General features: G+C 38.4%; 1 protein-coding gene across 4 annotated transcripts in view; it reads right to left on the bottom strand.

The window, feature by feature from the left end:
- The window catches only part of RARB (retinoic acid receptor beta), a 458,555-nt gene that overhangs the window by 238,267 nt on the left and 196,272 nt on the right, over positions 1 to 24,016 (bottom strand). For all 4 annotated transcript variants that reach the window (XM_039343681.1, XM_039343683.1, XM_039343687.1 and 1 more), the window contains exon 2: positions 14,728 to 15,184. In XM_039343681.1, the coding sequence (XP_039199615.1) occupies positions 14,728 to 14,905 (178 nt within the window). In that variant the 5' untranslated portion in view covers positions 14,906 to 15,184. The remainder of the gene's footprint in view (positions 1 to 14,727; positions 15,185 to 24,016) is intronic.

The following is a 24,016-nucleotide window of genomic DNA, read 5'->3' as shown; positions in this document are numbered from 1 at the left end:
AATTCTGCTACTTTTCCAAATTCTTCAATCTTTATCAATAATTTAGGGCTTGTCTCCAAGGGATCTTCTAGTATAAATACCAAACCATCCGCAAATGCTTGTAATTTATATTTTTCATCTTTTATCTCCATACCTTTAATTTCTGTCTGACTTTTCTATTCAGCACTTCCAAGTTCTGAAATGTGTTTCTAATGCCACTCTGAGACTGAATAGAGGTTTTGTGAAAGTGGATGCCAGAGTCTGGATAAATTTGGGTAAACAGCAAATATAAATATACTATATCTTTTGATTGTTTCAACATCTTACAATCATTCTACCACAGTTCTAAAATCAGCTTTTTCAGACAACAAATAAAAATAATTATTTGATGACAAAATCCATTAAACCTCTCCTCCCCAAGTCTGATATTGTATTATTCTGAATAAAGCTGTGCTGTGTGCAAAGATCATTATTTTTCAATCTGCACAAGGGGAAATTATAAACCTTTTGTTCTTGTATCTTAAACCAAAATATACCACTATATTTTTTAAAGAAATATATAAAATATAAGAGCAAGGATTATATTATTTTGCAGGAAAGTACATTTTGTAGCCCTTTTGTGTATAGATGCAATTTGGTTATTTATAGATGATATAAGATTATGTGATTATTCTCATGCTTTCATGCAACTTAGACAATATATTAAAGTATATTTGAATTAAATATTGTAGGAATATATAATAATATATAAGGTGAGTCTGAATAATACATTACTCATTTTAGTGCAATTTATAAATTGATACCAGTGTAAACTGTGTTTAATTCAAGGTATAATTCAATTACTGAAAGTCTGGTGCTGCCATTGGAGTTTTACACAATAATTCTTTGTGTAAAATGTAGAAAAGGAAAGTTCCATTGGAAGAAGTGTTAATACCACTTTACAATGCCTTGGTAAGGCCACACTTGAAATATTGCATTCAGTTTTGATCACCATGATGTAAAATAGATGTTGAGACTCTAGAACAGTGGTTCTCAACCTTTCTAATGCCGTGACCCCATAATACAGTTCCCCATGTTGTGGTGACCCCCAAGTGGGTGTGACCAGCAATAAGAGGGAGTAGGACAGCTAGGAAAAAGGGAAAAAAATGGCGGACTGCGTGGTTTGGCGACCCCCGTGAAATGGTCGTTCGACCCCAAATGAGATCCCGACCCACAGGTTGAGAACCACTGCTCTAGAAAGAGTACAGAGAAGAGCAACAAAGATGATTAGGGGAGTGGAGGCTAAAACATATAAGGAAAGGTTGCTGGAATTGGGTATGTCTAGTTTAATGAAGAGAAGGACAAGGGGGGGACATGATAGCAGTGTTCCAATATCTCAGGGGTTGCTATTCTCCAAAGCGCCTGAAGACAGGACAAGAAGCAACGGATAGAAACTAATCAAGAAGAGAAGCAACCTAAAACTAAGGAGAAACTTCCGGACAATTAGAACAATTAACCAGTGGAATAACCTGTCTCCAGAAGCGGTGAATGCTCCAACACTGGAAGTTTCATGAAGAGACTGGACAGCCATTTGTCTGAAATGGTATAGAGTTTCCTGCCTAAGCAGGGGGTTGGACTAGATGATCTCCAAGGTTCCTTCCAACATTAGATGATGATGATGATGATGATGATGATGATTAAAGTTTAAAAAAGCAGCTCACCATGAAGAATAGTAGCAGAATATTTTTTTTTTATTAAAAAGTTTTATAAATTTTACAGAAAATAAAAGACAATACAAAAACAAAAAACAACATATACAAATAAAAACAAACATTACCCAACAAAACCCCCCTTCCCCCACCCCTACCCAAACCCCCCCTTCCCCCCCCAGGGCCTCCCAGAGCAGAATATAGGCTTAATTAAAAAAAGTTAAAAAAATTTATATTTATAAAAAAAAGAATATAAAATAGAAATATATATATATATATAAAGTTAAAAATTATGAAAAAACTATATAGTATTTTTTATATCAAATTTAAATTGTATGAATTTTATCCATTTATCCCAAACAGCAAGAAATTTCTCTTGCGTTTGACCCTTTAAGAAAGCCGAAATCTTTGCCATTTCCGCCAAATGAGACACTTTAAGAAACCATTCCTGCAATGTAGGCAAAGATTCCTTCTTCCAATATTGTCCTACTAACAGCCTCGCAGCTGTAATCAAATTTAACATCAATATAACCTCCTTTGTATCACAATCAATAACTATACCTAACAAAAATAATTGTGGAGTAAATTTTACCCTCCTTTTAAAAATTCTCTGGATATTCCACCATATCTTAATCCAGAATGCTTTTATCTCTCTGCACGACCACCAAATATGATAATAAGTAGCGTCCATACAACCACATCTCCAACATTTAGGTTGTAAGTCAGGGTACATAAAAGACATTTTTTGTGGATCAAGGTGCCATCTATAAAACATTTTATAAAAATTCTCCCTTAAGTTCTGTGCTTGTGTAAATTTGACATTTCTCACCCAAATAGTTTCCCAGGTGTCCAATGGAACTGGCTCACCAAAATTCTGCGCCCATCTAATCATACAATCTTTAATTAGTTCCGTTTCTGAATCCAATTCAACTAAAACCCCATAAATCCTCTTAATGTGGGTTTGTCTTTGATCCTTCACTTGCTTAATAAGATTTTCATCTTCTCTGAGAAAACCCACCTTACAGTCCATCTTCCATCTGTCTAATAATTGCCTATATTGGAACCAAGAATAAATAATATTTTCTTGTGCTAACTCTTCCCGTGATTTTAACTGCCAGTTTTGTCCATCCCATTTAAGTAACTGTCTATAGGACACCATATCCATTTTAACCCCTCTTTTTATTCCTTCTATTGCATGCCAAGGTATAGCCCATAATGGTACTTTGAAATCACTTTTATAATATTTTCTCCAAACCCTAAGTAAAGAAATTCTTAAGATATGAGATTTAAAAGCCCAATCCATTTTTTTATTAAATATTAAATAGGCATGCCACCCAAAAAGTAAATTCCATCCCTCTAAGTGAAGTATATCAGAATTTGTCAAATTTACCCAGTCACTAACTAATGTTAAAACCACCGCATCATAATATAATTTCAAATTCGGCAGCTTGAGTCCTCCCCTCTCACGGAAATCTTGCATAATTTTAAACTTAACCCTTGGCTTTTTCCCTGCCCAAATAAATTTATTAAGGCCTTTCTGCCACTCAGTTAAATTGATCTCATTCTTCAAAATCGGTATCATTTGGAACAAAAAGAGAAACTTGGGTAGAATATTCATTTTTATCACTGCAATTCTTCCCATGAGGGATAATTGCAACTTTTCCCAATTCTTCAAGTCTCTCTGTACCCTAACCCACAACCTTTCATAATTATTTTTAAATAATTTTGCATTAGAAACAGATAGCATCACCCCCAAATATTTTACCTTATTAACAATTTCAAAACCCGTCAAATTAACCAAAGTCTGCTTCTCCCGACTAGTCATATTTTTAGGTAAAATTTTAGTCTTATTAACATTAATCTTAAAACCCGAAACCAAACCATAATTATGAATCAACTGTAATAATTTTACTACAGAATAAGTAGGTTGCGACAAAGTGATAACCAAGTCATCCGCAAAAGCTCTTAACTTATACTCTTTTTTATTAACTTCTATTCCTTTAATTTCCTGCGACTCTCGAATTTTGATCAACAGTATTTCCAGTGTTAAGACAAACAGCAACGGTGATAATGGGCAACCCTGTCTAGTACCTTTCTCTATTGTAAAAACCTCTGACAAGCCTCCATTAACGATAAGTTGTGCCGTTTGTTTTTGATATATTACCATAAGAGCTTGCAATATCTTTTCACCAAAATTCATCTCTTCCATTACTCTTAACATAAAATGCCAATTCAATTGATCAAAGGCTTTTTCAGCATCTAAAAATATCAGCCCTGCAGGAACTTGGTTATTTTTATCTAAATATTCTAATAAATTAATAATTTGTCTGACATTATTTTTCATGTACCTTCCAGTTATGAACCCAGATTGATCTTTATGCACAAGGTGGTGCACCACCCTCATAAGCCTATTTACTAAGATTTTTACAAATATCTTATAATCCACATTTAAAAGAGATATAGGCCTATAATTCTTTGGTAAAGTAAGATCTTGATCTTCCTTTGGAATCAATGATATAAAAGCAGTACGCCATGAGGGAGGAATCTCTTGACCCTGTAAAATGCCATTGAAAAGATCACCTAATGGTTGAATCATCTCCTCCAATAAGCTTTATAATAAACAGCTGTTAACCCATCCGTACCCGGTGCTTTCCCTGGTTTCAATTGTTGAATTGCTAGCGAAATTTCCTCCTTAGTAATTAAACCATTAACTTCATGTTTCTGATCCTCTGTCAATTTAGGGAAACTAACCTCGCTTAGATATTTATTTATCTCTAAAATTTGCACATTAGTAGATTTATATAATTTTTGATAATAATCCAAAAAAGATTTCTTAATCAGTTCCTTCTGAGAAACTAATTTACCCTTGTAATTTATTTTATCTATTGTTCTCTGTCTCTGTTTCTTTCTCAATTGATAAGCCAGCCATCTCCCTGGCTTGTTAGCATTACAGAATGTATTTTGTTTCATAAACAATAAATTGGTTGCAGCTTGATCTGCTAACAACATATTAAATTGTGTTCTTAACAACTTTAAGGATTCTTTAATACTTTCATCAGAAGGATTTAAAATCAAAGACTTTTCTTTTAATTTAATTTCATCTTCCAATTCTTTACGTTTCTGAATCTGTTTTTGCTTATGACAATTATTCATTTTTATCAAAATCCCACGCATAAATGCTTTCCCTGCATCCCATACCATTGACATTGAAGTCCCCTTATACATATTCAAAGCAAAATAATCCTTTAAACACTCCTTTAGTTTCTGAACATTTTTTTCTTGTCTAAATAAATTCTCATTTACCCTCCAGGATCTTCTCTCCTCTTTTTCTTGAGTCAACTCCATCCAAACTGGACTATGATCCGTCAAAGACCTAGGGAAAATCTTGACATTCTTTACTCTATTATATAAGTCCATTGTAATCAAGAAGAAGTCAATTCTTGAGAAGGATTGGTGTCTATCTGAAAAGAAGGTAAAGTCTTTCTCCTCTTGATTACATTCCCGCCAATAGTCCCGTAATTCCCAGTCCTCTTTCATATCAAAAAAGGCTTTAGGTAATTTTGCCTGCTTAAGAAGAGGAGAGGAACCTTTTTTGTCCCTTTGTACATCTAAGACACCATTCCAATCCCCCATTAGTACCACGGATCTGTAGTCCAGCAGATTTATTTTTTCATGTAAGAGTATATAAAATTGTTCCTGTTGCTGATTTGGTGCATATAGTCCCACTATAAGTACTTTCTTACCATATAAGCCCAATTCAACCATCACATATCTCCCTTGGGGGTCAGACTCCACCAGACAAACTGGTAGATTTTGCTTAACATAGATAACAACTCCCCCCTTCTTCCCGGGAGCAGAAGATACGAAGTGAGATCCCAGACGGGCATTAACTAAATATTTCTGATCCTTAAGTAAAATATGAGTTTCCTGTAAGCAAATAACATCATTATTACGTTGCTTCAAATAATAAAAGATTTTTTTCCTTTTCTGAGGAGAATTCAATCCATTAACATTCCAGGTCAAAAACTTTGCCATCTCCCTTGGCCCGCAGCCTGGAGAAGACACCTTGGAGATCTGAAATTGCAACATGTGTTGCATGACTCTTGGGTCTTGCTCCTCCCACCGGCGGTGATACATTTCCAGGAGAAATCTCTTTGGCCTCTTTCTTACGTTGCTCCTTCTCTTTACGTTTATAAGCTGCACGAGTCATTCTCTGCTCTTTAACCTCCGTCTGGCGTTGCCCTTCAGCTTGCAGCATCCCAGCAGAAACCAAACCTAATGCCTCAGACTGCTGCTCCGCCTCTTTGCCACTCAGGGATTTCTGAACAGGTAAAGTTGAGCCTGCACCTAGGACTGAAGTATAGAATTCTCTAGCTTTATCAACCGTATTCAATCTATAACGTGTCCCTGCATGGCTCAAAACAATACCCATCGGGATTTCCCATCTAAATGGCATCGATCTAGCTTTAAGCTCATTAGCTAAGAAAGCAAAATCTTTCCTGATTCTTAAAATTTTTGATGGGATTTCCTTTAGTATGATGACATCTTGGGCAGCTATCTGAAATCTTTTATTATAAAAGGCTTGTATGATCTCATTACGCAGAGACTTCTTCGTAAAATAAATCACCACATCTCTAGGCAAATTCTTCTGCTTAGCAATCCAAGAGTTAAGCCTGTACACTTTTTCAACTTCTCTGCGTAATTCTCCTTTATCCATATCCAAAACCACAGCCAAATCAGTAAGGACCACCTCCATCAGATCTTGATTCATATCTTCCTTGAGGCCTCTAATCCTCAAGGCATATTCCATCTGCCTATACTGAAACATCAGAATATCTTCTTGTGAAGTCTCCACCTTCCTTTCCACATCTTGAATTTTGTCATCAAAGGAATCAACTTTATCTTCAACTTCCTCGAGTCTTGCATCCAGCTTAACCACCACTGTAGCCAAACCTGAGACTGCTGCAAGTATATCTTGTCGCAAAATATTATTGTTATTTTCCAATTGATCCTTTATCCCACTTATCTCTTCTTTGAAGTCAGATTTAATTTCTGATTTAAGCTGTGTAGAAAATTGCTTCATTTCCTCTCTCATTTGAGCTACAGCCTCTCCCATTATACCTCTAACCTCTTGTGCTGAAAGTCCAGGCAAAGGAGGGGAGGGTGGTGGCTGTGCCGGTGGTGCATGTTTAAGTTGTTGTTGTGGTTGTGCAGTAGAAGTTATAGGTGAGGAAATCACCTTGGATGTTGTAGAAGGCGGCTGTCTCTTTGAAGCCATTTTAAATGACACAGTTCTCACTTCCCTTCCCCCCCCAAAAAAAGAGATGAGGGGGAAAGAGAAAAATTTTTACTTTTAAAAGAGGCAGCAAAAACACTATAATCCTTGAAAATCCAGAGAAAAAAGACCAAGAAAAAAAAATCAAAAAAGAGAATTCAATACCAAAAGCAAAAGTAAAGTCCAGTCCTTAAAAGGAGAAAGTGAAACAAAAGACAAGGGAAAAAAAAAACTCCGTCACTTTCAAAACGCCATCTTAATTCCTTCTCCACAGTAATAAAAAGAAAAAAAAGGAGAAATAATCAAAACTAAATAAAAAAAATAAACACCTAAATTATATAAGAAAAAATCCTTTAAACTGCTCTGTCCGGTTTTTTAGGAATTACTCACCAACTCTCTATAAGCACGGAGATAGAAGCGGCAGTTTCTTTTGCTTCCTAGGAAGCAAAAACAGCTGGGAGGCGGAGACAACAAGAGCTCCGAGGGAACACTCCTTTCACCCCCTCTAGAATTAAATCCAGAGAGGGTTCAGGGGTTCTACCTCTACTCTTGTATTCTCTGTCCCTTCCCTTTGCCCGGGAAGGGAATTCCGAGCCGCGGGCCAGCTGATGCGTGCTGCGCTCCGCGGCTCTAACACTTTCCCAGCTGGACGGCTAGAGGATAGCCGCCATCGCTGTCGCTCCGTACCGGAAGCCCCAGAATATTTGATATAGCAGGTTCACTTTGCATATGGTTTATCTTCTTTTACTGTTATATAGTATTTATAATAAACTTATAAAACTTTATGTTTAAAAATTTAAATTCTTCATTTTTATCAAACTGGAACCAAATACCCATTTTAATTGAAATATCACATTGAATAGTGTCAATATCAATAATCTGACTATTAAATGGCATTTGTTAACTGCTCTAATTGAGATTTACCTGGACCAACATTTTTATAGTCCTGCATAACCCAATATAGTAGATTTGCAGTACAAGAACATTATTTTTTCAACAGTTATCTTACAACATATATATCACAAACTTCTCAAATTAATCAATGAATGCATTTACTTTCTAAACTATCTACCTTATACTATTCTATTGTGGGAAGTCAGCCCTCCCAGAGAAGGAAATATTAAAAGGGCAGAAAAATATTTTAAAATATTTAAAACCAACTCCGCCCCCAAGTTTCTCTGTCCCAAGCAGAAGCCAGCTCTGTACAAATGCAGATGTAAACCATCAGGAAAGTTGGAGCTAGGAGATCAAGAAGACAAAGACACCTAAAATCTGCATACCCCACCCAAACTCTGGGAGTCATTAGCTCATCACCAGGGAAGCAGGATGTAACCCTTGGGACATAATAGGATTAACCCACCACCATCAGAATACCAGAAAGGCATACCCAGATTCAGGTCAGAATATGTGACATAGGAAATACAAAGCCTAAAACAGGAAGGGAAACCACTTCAAACAAAAGGCTAGAGAGGGTATAAAAACCTACTACCCACATGTGCTCGGCCTTCTTTTCTCTCGTGTTTCCTGCCCAGAACCATCTTTCGGTCTGGCTCTTCAATAAATTGCAACCTTCTTTCTAAAACAGTCACCATGTTGTTTATTTATCCCCGGCTTGGATGAATCAGGATGAAGACTTTTCTTTCAACACTATCCTATCCTAACCTATCCTATCCTACCTAGAAAATCTGGTAAAATTCTTGCAAATGGATGTCTGCTGTACAAGGTTCAACTATGGTACTTCTGGAAAATCCAAGAAACTTTACAGTGTTGACATCTTCCTTTTGGTGTCAAAGAAAGCGTGCTTGGCTTTAGAAAGCTAAGCAAGACAACCTTGATTAGCAGCTATGCTCTTTGGCAGACTTGCAGCTGGTATTTTATTACTAAACCTCAAGGCTTTTTTTTGTCATAGAACATCCAGAACGGAGTTCCGGCACCTTTTTTGGATGGAACCTTGTAGGGTAGGCAAGACGGGTTGTATGACGTGTGTGAGTTTCGGCACCTTTCTTTTCTTTTCTTTCTTTCTTTCTTTTTTTTTTTTTTTTTTACAAAAAAAGCACTGCTAAACTTCATGAGTCAAATCATGCCATAGGAAATAACTCAATATTCAAATCATCCAACTTATAATGTATTGATATCACATATCTACAACTGCTATTTATGTCAACTATATATTAAGGACATTCAAAACAATGTTCCAAAAAAGGCAAATTTGGTGTTTGACTATATCTGGTGCATAATAATAGGACAGCTGTCTTACGCAAACATATTTATTGGCCACAATATAATGATTTTTAAAAGATTGAAATCTTGTTAAATGTCAATTATCCCAAATTAGAAAAATTAAATCTTATAAAATCCTATGGGATTTCACATCACTTAGGTATTTTCGATAAATGGTTTCTGTGAAATTTGACACGGAGTTGTGATGTTAAGTCTAATAAGTAATGTATGTAGAATGAGATCTTGGTATTAGATTATTCCATAGTTTTCAGCCCTTTTAAAAATTTTCTTAATTAATCCAATGCAAATGGTAAAGAATGTGAGTGAGAGGATGAATACAGCATTGTATAGCACAGCATAGCACACAACACAATATAACACAATACAGTATTTCCTATTGTACAAGGAGAGTTTGGGGAGTTTAGAATGGCAGGATTTTTCATTTTTTTGAATGAGATAATTGAATGAGACAGCATACCTGTCAGCAATATAAAACTTTAAATCTTAAGCTATTACACCGAAATTACTTTTGAAATCATTTAGGAATATTATTGATATAAGTCTATACTATGTGAGGAACTGGATGATTCCAGGACAAAGAGGATGACAATGATTTTCCTTTCTCTTCAGGGCTCAATTAACTGTATCACTGTTTCTCCATTTTTGATTAATAATAATAGTAATAATAATAATAATAATAATAATAATAATGATGATGATGATGATGATAATGAAGATGCACTGAAATTAGTATATCAGGAAGATTTACTGACTACTGGAGAGACCAAACTGGCCTACAAGAAAGACCAAATGAAGAACAGAATAGAGGCATGGGAAGACAAAGCACTACATGGCCAATACATTAAAAAAAATAGCTAGGAAAGCTGATAATAACAAGACTGGCAATGGCTAAGAGCAGGAAAATTGAAGAAAGAGACCGAGGGACTAATTCTGGCTGCACAAGACCAACCCTTAAGAACAAATGCATATAAAGTCAAAATTGAGAAGGCAGCAACAGACAGTAAGTGCCGCCTATGCAAAGAAGCTGAAGAAACAGTGGACCACCTGGTAAGCTGTTGCAAGAAGATTGCACAGACTGACTACAAGCAGCGGCATGACAAAGTAGCAACAATGGTGCATTGGAAGATCTGCAAAAAATATCATTTGCCTGTAAGCAAAAACTGGTGGGATCATAAAATAGAGAAAGTCATAGAAAATGATAAAATTAAACTGCTCTGGGACTTCAGAATTCAAACAGACAAGCACCTGCAACATAACACCCCAGACTTAACAATTGTCGATAAGAAAGACAAAAAAGTCTGGATAGTGGACGTGGCAGTGCCTGGAGACAGCAGAATAGACGAGAAAGAACTGGAGAAGATAACAAAATACAAAGACCTACAAATAGAAATAGAAAGACTGTGGCAAAAGCAAGCAAGGGTAGTACCAATAGTAATAGGCGCCTTGGGTGCAATCCCAAAACAACTGGAGCACCACTTGAACACCATTGGCATTGACAAATTCGCTATTAGTCAATTGCAAAAGGCGGCCTTATTAGGAACTGCTTCCATCCTGCGACGATATCTGTAATACCATCAAACATCCACATCTGCCTATCCCAGGTCCTGGGTAAGGACTCAATACGTAGACAAAATGCCAAATCCAGTCTGAACATCTGGCTGACTGTACGATGATCAACAACAACAACAACAATAACAACAACAATAATAAAGTTGGAAGGGACCTTGGAGGTCATCAAGTCCAACCTCCTGCTCAGGCAGGTAACCCTATACCGTTTCGGACAAATTGGAGATAATGGTGCTTAATAAGCAATTGAATTTAAGTAGATGCAGCTGAAAAAATTGTTTGCATTACTTTTAAACCAGTTCAGAGTCAAGACAGGCACTAGTTTTTAAAATTATTTTCTTAATAGCATATTTTGAGTAGAAGTACATATAAGGAATAAATAAAGAAATAAGTATCACTGAGATCAATTGGGGTAACAAGCACAAGATTTTTTAAATGATTGTTGCATGAACATTCTTGTTATAAAACATAAGTATGTATTAGGTGGAACAATGTAGGTCATCAAAACAAAGTTTTGGGGAAATAAACCATAGAATCCAGATAACCCATGTATTTTTCATTGTTTATATATGTCAAATCACTAGAAAAATGTATATACTTAAGAGAAAGATTAGAAGGTGCTCAGGCTGCCCAGGAATCATATTCACCAGCATCACTATTAATATAAATGATGGGACTATTATAATTTCACTATGAAATATGTTCATGATTCACTTTTTCCCATAAAATAAATAGCATTATGGAAAGATCCCAAGACTATTATCACTTATAAATAACAAATGTGCATGATGCAAATCCTATCTGAATTGAATGACATAGAATATAAAAATAGAATATAAAAATGAAATGATAATAAACCACAACCCTCTTTTAAAATACGAATTACTTAGAAATATTACCTGCATGCACACAAACAGAACTGTGTGAAAAGTACTGATTCCGAAATTTTGTGAATAGTCAAATCTTTTTACCACTGAATTATATCACTTTCATGTATTTTGATTGATAGATAGTCCTCGGCTTGCAACCATTCATTTAGTGACCAATCAAAATTACAACAGCACTGAAAAAAGTGACTTACTGTATGATCATTTTTCACACTTAGGGTCACATGGTCAAAATTCAGACACTTGGCAACTAGCATATATTTATGGTCAGGATCACGTGATCACCTTCTGACAAGCAAAGTCAGTGGGGAAGTCAAAGTCACTTAACAAACATGTTACTAATTTAAAAACTGCAATGATTCACCTAACTGTGGGAAGAAAGGTCGTAAAATGGAACAAATTCACTTAATAATTGTCTTGCTTAGCAACAGAAATCTGGGGCTTGATTATGGTCATACATTGATAACAAATATCAAATAACTCAAATATATTAATATTAGTACACCAAAATGTGATTCTTTTTGGAGTTTTTGATAAACATAAATCTGTCCATATAAAATGTATTTATGATAAAAATAATCACCTCTCACCAATGAGGCCAGTTAGTATTTCACAATCAGAACTGATTTTGACCTGATCTATCATATGCAAATCTTATAACCAATGAAATTCTCACCTATGCAGACTGTAGAAGTAAGGCATGCTTCGTTCACAAGAAATTTGCAAGATCTCTATATAAAAATCATTGAATTCTATCAGTTCTAAAAAGATTAGTGTTACCTATCTCTGCAGAAGGGTACAAAACTATTTCAAAAATCTTGAAAAATATGAAGTAGCAGTAAATCTTCTCAAGAATGCCTGTCCTGTCTACATTATTCCGTAAGAAATAATTAAGCATAAACTCCTCCAGGAGGTGACAAGAAAGACCAGAACTTAGGGAATCTGCAAGCCTCTCTCACCATGGCTAAATCCTGTATTTATGACTTTACCGTAAGGCAGTGGTTCTCAACCTGTGGGTCGGGACCCCATTTGGGGTCCAACGACCATTTCACGGGGGTCGCCAAACAACGTAGTCCACCATTTTTTCCCCTTTTCTTTAGCTGTGCTACTCCCTTTTATTCTATTGGCTTTTGAAAGCCAATAGAATAGACTCTCTTGAATAGAGTCTAATTCTATTGGCTTTCAAAAGCCAATAGGAATTGTCCAGGCTGTCTCTGCCCTGCTGAGCCTGCCAAAAGTCCCATTCTGCAAACAGTGCTGTACCAGTTGAATAGTCCTCGACTTACGACCGGTTGAGTAGTCCTCGACTTACGACCGGTTGGGGTCGCGGCATTAAAAAGGTTGAGAACCACTGCCGTAAGGAATTTTCATGACTCAAAGTGGGTATATTATATCTGTACCCGCTACTTGTCCATTGCCAACAGTGGCAAAGCAGCCCAATATAAGCTTTCATATACAGGTAGTCCTTACTTAGTGACCACTGTACAATTGACCATGCCTGATCCTTGAAGTTATGACTACTTCAGGCTCACGTGATCAAATTTCAGGCACTCAGCAGCCTGCCTGCACTTACAACCACAGTGTGCTCTTCAACTATTCCCACCTGCATATTTCCCCATCTCTGTCCTTTTGGCCACCCTATGCTTTGCCTCCCTATTTGGCCTTTGCTGTTTTCTTTCTCTTCCTGCTTTATGAGGCTTGGCTAGGATGGCCCTTTGCGAAGCAACTGCTAACTGAGCATAGCCTTCTTTCCAAGGCTGTACATGAACAACTGCCTGATGAAAGACCAGGATTACCAGCATACACAGTGGTGGGATTCAAATATGTGAACAACTGGTTCTCTGTGTGGATGCTACTTCCAGAAGTCCATTCTGGGTCTGGGCAACAAAAAATTAGCTACCAATTCTGCCAAAGTGGTGCAAACTGGCTGAATCCCACCACTGACCCTACAAAAGAATTCAGTTGCATTTTCTGACAACCATATTTTCTATGCCTGAATGCTTTTCTAATGCTTTCTCTAATGCATGGAAAGTAGAGCTAGGCAGATAACAACATATTATTAAGTCAAAGTCAATTCATCTTCTATAATGCTATAGCCTTTTTTTCAATGTGAAACAGTTTCCAATCCAAAAGATGCAGAATTGTATCTAGCAAATAGTTCCATTTGAGTATTTCATTTGATTTCCTTCTGACTATAAGATCTGATAAAACAAAGGAGGCTATTAAACATACACTAAAAGCTATGGAACTCCAGATGAATATTGTAGCTGCCACAAAACTATGTTAATTCTATAGGGACACAAGAAAACTGCAACTCACAATACTTACACAAACTATCCTATTTCCAAAATTATTTTACTTTCTCAAGAGCGTGTTTCAATGCCCTTCGTTCTGCAATCAAGAATGCTAGACATAACATGACTTGCTATGGTGTAGATTTTACAAAGAGATATGTACTAATCTAAGCTTTAACAGATGGGCTGCCTGACCAATGGTATTTTTTTTCCTAAACAGAGTAATCCTGATATCTCCTATATAATAATTAAATTCTATGCCTAAAAAAAAAAAAGTTTGTTGTACTCAAACCTGACAAAAGAAGTGGATGGTTTACTCAATTAATCAAATATTATTGTATTTTTAAATGGACAATAAGTTCCAGCAACGAATGTAATAAATAAACCATTGTGATGAATCACCAGGCTACCAAAACAATCTCATTAGGAGGGCAGTATCTGCTACAGTTTTACTTTTTAATGGATTCCTACAGCATAGGATCTAATTTGGATAAGCAGAAAATAAAGCTGTCAGCAACTAAACTTAAAATCTAATATACACAAGTATGCTTTGTCAATTTTTAGAAACAAATAGTAAAGAGATGATGAAATCCAGCATTGCAGCATTATTTTCTTATTTTCTTCCCAAGTATTCCCTAGAAGTACTCTGAAGAGTTCTGAAAACTTCCTGAGAAGATTTTGGATTGTTGTAGGTTTTATTGGGCTTAGATACTCAATCTGCATCAGGCTACACTGGATTTTATCTATAAACTATTATAGAAAATAATAAAAGGTAAATAAAGTAAATAAAAGCTTACCTGCTGGTGAGGGAAGGTTGTATTCATTGGTTGATGGATTGCCTTGCATGCCATGAAGAGTTGAAATTGAGAGTCCTCCAATGACAGGAGGAAAAAGTAATGGGTATGGTGGCCCAGGATAATGAGTCATATGTCCACTGACTGTTGGTACAGAACGTGCACGGCTGCTGGTTGTCATGATTATACCTTGAAGGGAAGAGATGTTCAGTCACTGCTCCATAGAAATCTGGAAACAGGACACCTAGTCTGGCAATACACCATGAGTTATTTTCTCAAGAGACAATTTCTCATTTTTTCTCCTTATTGAATTTTTCCAGCCATTTTCCTGGTACATTCCTGCTGTAATTATAACTTTTTGTTTAATATCACATATGGAGATGCAGTTTCTCTGTTGTTCCAAGCTTTTTCTTTTTTCTTGGAGCAATAGGTTCACTCCACAGCTGGTTGTGAAAGTGTTCTGTAGGGGACAGAAAAATAAATAGAAGCTATAAATACTAATAACTCTGCAAAATAATCTTATTTTTGATAGAAGAAAATGTTTGTATCTCAGGGTTGAATTGGGAAGTCCTTGGTGCTCTCTGAACTTGGTTGTTTTATATTTCAACATAGCTAGAACACACACACACACACACACACAGGAGGGAGAGACAGAGAGAGAGGTGGGGGAAGGAGGGAGAAAGGGACAGAAGAAGGGAGGAAGGTCTGACTCCAACTATGAATCACCTTTGCAAGTAGGAAGCCAAATTAAACATTCAATTATTATTTTTCACATTATAATAAAACATAAACATTAATCTTAGCTGATTTTATTTTTCTTGGCACAATAATCTAATCAAACCATGATAAAATTAATGAATGAATCATTTTTCATTTTTTTTCTCTTTTTCAAACAAAGACCATCCTGGGAGTAAGAAATAGATGGGATAACACCAGGAACTCAAATCAACATTAATAACAAATTAATGTGAATCAGCCTCTCTGACTGCAAAGTCTCATAGACATTCATTAATAAGGATGTATGTTTATATTAATTATAATTATGCAATATATAATCATGCCTCATCACTTTTACCTATAGATCATAAATGCAATGTTATCTTCTATGAATTCTAGTGCTCAGCAGTTTTGTTATGATGCAGGCTATCTTCACATTAGCTAAAACCTAAGAAATACTGGAGGAAGAATACTCAATTTGATGCAAGAGAAGGATGACAGCAGGATTAAATCTCTATTAAATAATCCAGAGGTCACCTGAAGTATAAGGTTCAAACAAACATAAACATTATTTTCCATTAATAACAGCATAAATGCAATATTTTCAATATAATCATTAAGAAGTTCCATCAGGCAAGTGAGCATTGAGATTCAAATAAAAGGTATAAGGAAATTTCAGCTAATGGTGTTTTCAGAGTAGACCACTGGAGCAGCAGTAGAGAGTCCAGAACAACAAAGTGAGCAGAAAGTCCCCTAACAAGCAAGAATAATTGGTGTCAAATGAGATTAATGTGAGACATAGAACTAATAACGAATTGATCAATAGATTTGCTGTAACTAATTTTCAGGCTTCTAAAGACATATATCCTGGGAATCAATTATATACCATTTTATTGTGCTTTATAGTACTCTTTAAGTGGTTTACAGAATCAGCATATTGCCTCCAACAATCTGGGTCCTCATTTTACCAGCCTTGGAAGGATAGAAGGTGAAGTCAACCTTGAGCCAGTGAGGATCGAACTCCTGGCAGTAAACTGAGTTAGCCTGCAATACTGCATTCTAATCAATGTGCCACCACAGCTCTTCCAGATAATGTAGAGCTCAGGTTGGGCTACATCATTTCTTTGTGGTGATAGGATACCAACCAACAACCAATAACACAATTAATCATGACTGCACCATATACCTAGGCAGTCTGGAAGTTTTCTCTTTTTTCCTTCCTCAGGGAAAGTGTTTCCTCTTTCTTTAAAAGAAAAACTGTTTTAAGACTATTTTTGCCAACATGTGGCAGAATCAAGGAAGTGTATGACAATATTACATGTATACATACAAATGTCTGATTGTTTTATCAAAGTTCTATATCTTACAATCCTACCAGACAATCCATTTTATAAGCAATTTTTTATTTTCAGCTTCCCCCAATACATGAATTTGTATATGCATTTGGACCAATACAGACGTTTACTATAAGCAAGTTTTCCATCTGAGAAATATTTAAAAATTAACATAGTGAATACTGTGTACTGTATATATGTTTGAACCCAAAATTGTGTTTGGCAGATTATTCCATTTCATTTGAAAAGAAATCCATGACAAATTTCTCCAGTATTCCTAAAACATAGAGATATTTCTAAAAGTCATCTGCTATATGTCCCTTCTCTGCTTCTACAAAAAACAGTATAGACTATAAATATGTTGCTATTTCATTTAAGTAAAAAATCTATATCCTGATGCACAATAACCAGTGAGCAATATTTTATATTTAGTTTTCTCTATTCACTTTCAAATACATTACACAAAAATCTCTCTCGGAAAAAAATAATACATTCAGAACTATCTTTGGTGCTCTGGTGTGGAAAAGAATAGCCTATTTGCAGATTCCCAAGCAGTTTATTAATTTAATTTATTGTAATGTTCTGCCATCTATGATGCCCATATTGTATTCAGTTATTTGGGTAGGCATATTTACATTTAAATTTAGACCATATGCATTTACATTTCCACAGAATTTGAATTTCCCTAGAAACATAGAAATATTGAGATGAAATGATATCTATTGCCATCCTTAAGATAGTATTTCTTATTAAATTTTATACAGAATCACAAATGTCATTGTAAATCTTCAGTGCAATAGTGCTGCTGTTCAGGGTGGCCTAAATGGGGGGGGGGTAAACCAATTGTTTTTCTTTTTTCAGGATGTATGTGCATGTGTATGTGTGTACGTTTGACATGTCAGCAGAATCAAGTTAGACATTTTCCAGTTTTTTACATACCAAGCTCAAAAGGTTTGTCATCACTGATCTATATAAATAAAAAGCATATTCATTTATTATCGAGTTTTGCTTTTTGATCTACCTTAAATGGCTTAGAGAACATTTTGTACTTAGCATAGAACTAGAAAAAAAGAAATGGGAAATACAATATTTTCTTCTTCCCTCTATGATCCTGAAAAATCAGAAATGAATAGCAATGTACTTCTAAACAAAAATGGATATTTCTTTTAATGGTCAATGTCTTGTCAACTGTAGTAAGATAAACTTATTTCTCCTTAGATGTTATTGTTTTCTTCAATGTTACTGTTTTTAATTGAAGTATACTTCAATGTTTGTTGAAAATTATAGTGTTAAGCCTTAAAAAATAGATCCCTATTGCCTGATAGAAAATTATAATTTTCTCAATAGACTGATATATCTTTTTGATTGGACTTTACTTTTTTTTTTGCCTGGCAGATGCTCAAATATTGTCAAACAGTATGAAAAAGTGAATGTTGTTCACATAAAAAAAGCAGGTTTCTCAATGCCTCTATTTTTCCATTCGAAGAAAACATTCAAGCTTATAATACTCCAAATGTATGCTAAACACAAACAATTTTTGAACCTTTTTGAGAGCAAATTGATCAGAAAAAACAAAAGCAAATAATAATAGCTCGGAAAAACAATCTTTCCATTTTCCTTTCACTTAAAACTTCTACTTAAACCCCTTAAGAATATGCCAGAAGATGTGTTTACTTCCAGGTAAATTAATAAGTCTTACTCCTATATGACAGCCTGCCCAGTGACTACAAAGGCTATTTAAAAAGGTGAAGAAAGCAAAATGCCAATCCATAAACTTGTTTATTTTGAGTGGGAGGGGATCAATCACTGCACAAGATGAACAAGATAAACCATGATATTGTCAGATATCCAATGGAGTGGTGTGATTTCAATGGCTGTTGCTTGTAAGCAAACTTTAAAATACTTTAAAAATAATCATAGTTTAGTCATTTGACCCCAAGATCTTTAGGGTGGTGTCCTTTCTAGGCTGAAGGATGTCTTTAGCCTCTTTGTAGTGTACTGTCTTCCAAACAGTAGTTGGTGGACATGAGAGAAGCAGCATTTGAAATGATTTGATTTACATGTAAACCTAAATAAAATTAATTATATTTAGTTTGAATACTGTTCAGTCAGGTAGTTGGCAGGAGCAGGACAAAGACTAAATTTGACTTAATTTCATTTACATTTAAACATATAAAATTAAATATATTTTAATAGGATTACTCTTTGGCATGAGAGAGTAGTATTCCAGATTTAAAGGCAATAAGGTTTCCTTGAGTATGCAGTAGTGTATAGATAATACCTGCTGGCAATTTCTTCAACCAAATATGGATTTTCCCAGGATTCTGCACTTTCTTTTCTTTAAATTCAAAGAATGGCACAGATGTAATACCAAATCATCTCTCAATTATTCAAGATTAAAAATTAAAACATGCTAACAATTTTGCAGGTTTTTGGATGTTTTCCAAGAAATCTTGCAGCTTGAGACCTCTGTCTGTACAACTTTAGCTACTGGATCTATGATAATAAGACATTGAAAGCTGAAGAAAAGGGGCGTTGTCTTACCTGAACGCCTTTTCTCAGCGTGATGATGTAGCATCCACCGGTGGGTAATCTCAGCCTTCCTGCTCAGTTGAGACTAAGAAAAAAACTTCAGCCACGCCTCCTTGGGCGGTCCTTTCCCCAGTTTTGACGAGGTGAAGCAACCATGACGAAGTCTGACGCAATGGCTCCTCCTGTAATTACACCTGCCTAGATTGACTGTTAAGGGTGGGTGTGGATGCTACATCATCATGCTGAGAAAAGGCGTTCAGGTAAGACGTCGCTTCTCCAGCATGATAGATGTAGCATCCACCGGTGGGACATACCAAAGCCACCCATGTCCCTGCCGGGAGGGACAGTCTAGGCATGTGTCTCCTGTGAGGAAACAACCTGTTGCAAGACCCTTCTGCCAAATGAGGCATCCGCTGCAGCGAACTTATCAAGTTTGTAATGCCTTATAAATGAAGAGGGAGAAGACCAAGATGCTGCCTCACAGATCTCTTCAACAGAAGCCTGGATAGACCAGGCCACTGATGTGGCCACGCTACGTGTTGGCATTGGTAAAGACTGGGATTTATACGCGTGAGCAATGCATGCTCTGATCCATCTCCCAATGGTTGAAGAAGATACCTTCCTACCCATGGAAGAGGGCTGAAAGGACATAAACAGGGCCTCCGACTTGCGAAAAGCGGCAGTCCGCTTAACGTAATACTGCAAAGCTCTGCGCACATCTAGTTTATGCCACTGTCTCTCCAGACGATGTGACGAGTTAGGACAGAAGTCAGGAAGAATCAAATCCTGGGACCTATGGAACTGTGTATTGACTTTCAGAATGAAAGAAGGGTCCAATCGAAGGACCACTCTGTCCTCCAGAAACATACACAGATCACTTCTGACTGAGAGAGTGGCCAGTTCCGAAATATGTCTCGCTGACGTGATGGCCACCAGAAAGGCAACCTTCAGAGTAAGGAAGTAAAGGGGACCTTAGGGGCTCGAACAGTGACACCGAGAGGGCTTGCAACACCCTTGGCAGATCCCATGAGGGATATCGGTGCATCGTAGGGGGCTGGTGTTAACTGCCCCTTTTAGAAAGGCAGCAACCGCCGGGTGCTGTGATAATGAGTGTAGGTTGTCGCGCATGAGGACCGTTGACAGGGCCAAAACTTGCCTGCGGATGATACTGTTTGATAAACCCTTATTCAGCCCCTCCAAAAGGTAGTCTAAAATATCAGGAATAATTAACCAATAAAGGTCTAAGGTTATGTGAATTACACCACGTGCAGAAATTCTTCCACGTGGCATCATAAATTCTATTAGTGGAGGGTCGCCTTGAGGCCTGGATCATGGAGATCACCCCAGACGAATAGGACTGTCTGACTAAACTCTCCTGCTCAAGTGCCAAGTGGCTAGTTGAAGCCACTGGGGATCTGGGTTTTGGAGATTCCCTTGACTGAGAGATATGCGACCCGGCAGAATCTTCCACGGAGGAGAGACCAACAGATCCACGAGGTCGGCAAACCACAGCTGCCTTGGCCAGTGTGGGACAACTAAGATCACCTATCTGCAAGCTAGAAATAGCTTGCAGATAGTTGCTGGAATTAGAGGCAGGGGGGGGAAATGCATACAGCAGTCCCCTGGGCCACTTGCTGCGAAGGGCGTCCGTTCCCTCCGCCCCCGGTGACTGGAACCTTATGAAGTACCTGGGGAGTTGGGAGTTTGCCACTGAGGCAAACAGATCCACTTGTGGCTGTCCGAACCTTTCCAAAATCTCCCTGAACAGAGCCGGATCTAGACGCCACTCCGAGTGGTCGACCATCGCCCTGCTCAGTGAATCGGCCTGGCGATTTGCCTCCCCTGATATGTGTTCCACGCTAATTGATCTCAGATTGGACTCTGCCCACAGACCCAGCTCCAGTGCTTCCTGCATGAGGACCATGACTGAGTCCCTCACTGTCAGTTGACATGGGCCTTGGCTGCTACGTTGTCCGTCATTATCAGGACATGCTTCCCCACCACAAGGTCGGAAAATTGACAGAGTGCTAAATGTATTGCTCTGAGTTCTAGCCAATTTATGTTGTGGGAGAGATCTGACTGGGACCATTGTCCCTGTGCCATGTGAGTCTGTAGGTATGCCCCCCAGCTGAATAGGCTGGTGTCCGTAGTCAATGTGAGCCTGGGAGGTTCCTTGAATAGGGACCCCCTGTTCAGCGCTGACGACGTCCACCATAGGAGGGACGACAGAATGTGGTGTGGAACTCTCACCTTCCTTGTTGAGGCACTCATGTTCCATCTCTGGAAAGGAAGGAAGAACCACTGGAGAGTTCTGGAGTGCAGTCTGGCCCACAGAACGATACCCAGACAGAAAACCATCTTGCCCAACAGCTGAGACAGCTGGACCAATGGAACTACCTTCTCTTTCTGGATGCCGTGAACAAGCGACCTGATGCTATCTTTGCGCTTCTGGGAGAGATAAACCTTGCAAAGGATGGAATCTATTATTGTTCCTAGATGGAGAATTCGAGTGGAAGGGAATGTGTGACTCTTCTTGAAGTTTATTGAAAATCCGTGTTTCTGAAGTGTCTCTATTGTAATCTGTAGGTCCGTTTGTGCGGAACGGAAAGAACTGGATTGGATAATTATATCATCCAGGTAACATTGTACGCGCACCGGCATTAATCTGAGGTGGGCTGCTAAGACTGCCAATATCTTTGTGAATATCTGGGGGGCCGAGGAAAGGCCGAAGGGTAGAGCCCTGTACTGGTAATGCCGGTGCGCATAACAAAACCGGAGGAATCTTTGGTGTTAAGGGAGGATGGGAATGTGAAGGTACGCTTCAGTCAGATCTATGGAGGAGAGGAAATCCCCTTTTCTGATACTGGCAAGAATGGATTTGAGGGACTGCATCTTGAATCTCCTGTAGGCCAGGAAGTAATTCAGTCCCTTTAAATCCAAAATTGCCCTCCAACCTCTCGAGGCCTTGGGAACTACGAACAGGATGGAGTAGAACCCTTTCCCTGTCTGATCCTGAGGTACTGGTTCTATGGCCTCTATTTCCAGCAGATGGGATATGGCCTTAGACACTAACTCGACCTTGTGTGCATTTCTTGATGTGGGACACTGAATGAAATGGTCTGAGGGAATGGATAGGAACTCTAGGGCAAGACCATATCTTATGGTCTCCCTTACCCAGGAGTGGTGACCTCCCAAGTGGTGACCTCCCAAGTGGTGGTGACCTCCCAAGTGTCGCTGAACAGCACTAAGCGACTGCCTATAGGAGGATCTGCCTTGGCATCACTTGGATTTCCTGAAAGGATGACCCCCTGCCACTTGAAAGGGACGTTTGGACTGGAATTGGCCCTTAGTTCCAAAACTTTGGCAGTCCTGCTGTCGATCCTGTCTGGGGAGAAGGATCGAGAGCCTCTGGGCCATTCCCAGGACTGCCCGGCTCGAAAGGACTGCCTCCATTCCCAAGAACCCCCGGCACGAAAGGCCTGCCTGTGAAATTCTTGCTGAGGCCTTCTGTCCGCCTTCTTAGAGGGGTGCGCCAGGATCTTTCGCTTGTCCTTCCCTTCTATCAGGTACGATTCCAGAACAGGACCAAATAGCTGTTTCCCACTGTAAGCTGCCGTTGATAGGCGCCACTTTGATTTTAGATCCGCCCTCCACCGTTTGAGCCACAGCAGTCTGCGTGATGAAACAGTGGCCGCAATGGACCTAGCAGGAAACTTGGCCGATTGGAGGGAAGAATCTGCCATGTATTCTGACGCAGCTACTAGTTTCCCCAACGTCTGGTGCGTACATACCTGGTCAGGAGGAATCTGAGCCTGTAACTCACGGAGCCACATAATGGACGTCCTTGCGAAAACGTCCTTGCCTTAATCGCCCATGCCGAGGCTTGGTGAGCTCTGCGAAGGGAAAACTCAAACCTTTTGTCCTCCGCCTTTAGAGCTTCCACCATATCCCCCGGGTTTGTAGATGTGGAGAACAGTGAAGTGAGAGGAGTGTCCACAGTAGGCACCTCTTTTCAGCAAACAAAGGATTGGATCCTGTGTAGAGGAGGTGGATGATTTAGGCTCCTGCTCCGTTACCAATTTGGCTGTGGTACAGGCCTTCAGGAGTAATGACCTAAACAGTGATGGATCGAAGAGACCCATTGTTGGGGTTGGATCCGGAGCCGCCTCCTCATCCTCTGACATGGGGATATCTACTGACTCCAGGTCCACAGATTCCCCTTCTCCTAATTGAAATGATGCTTCAGAGACACCTTACCCAGCTAACTGAACGCGCCCTGCTTCAGATGAAGATATGGGCGGAGGCGGTGGAACCTGGTGAAATCCCTGACCCATGGAAGAAGCCATAAACTGGTTAAATGAATGGTGCATGAATGCCTGAAACTGTTCTGCCCACATGCCTTGTTCTGTAGAGTGGACTCCAACTGCTGTAGGAGTATATGTGGCTGCTGGAACTTGTTGTGTGAAGGAAACAGAAGAAACAGTGAGGGGAGGAGGAGGAAGATGAGAGGAAGGAGGAGAGGAAGAGGGACCAACCTGTTCAGTTTCCCCTTGAGGAGACCAAGCCTTGGGGGGCGTCATAAGAAGGCACACATGGAGGCTCAAATGGGGACTGGTCTAGTGAAACAGGGGGAACCACTTCAGCCTCACTGGATCTGAGCCTTTGAACTTTGGAAAATTCTTTTTCCAATGCCTGATGTCTCCTCGAGG

The sequence above is a fragment of the Crotalus tigris genome, unplaced genomic scaffold, assembly GCF_016545835.1.
Source record: "Crotalus tigris isolate CLP2741 ecotype Arizona unplaced genomic scaffold, ASM1654583v1 scf7180000017871.4482833, whole genome shotgun sequence".
Lineage (NCBI taxonomy): Eukaryota > Metazoa > Chordata > Lepidosauria > Squamata > Viperidae > Crotalus > Crotalus tigris.
Note: the sequence above shows the minus strand (reverse complement) of the source record. Positions and strands in the feature narration are given on the sequence as shown.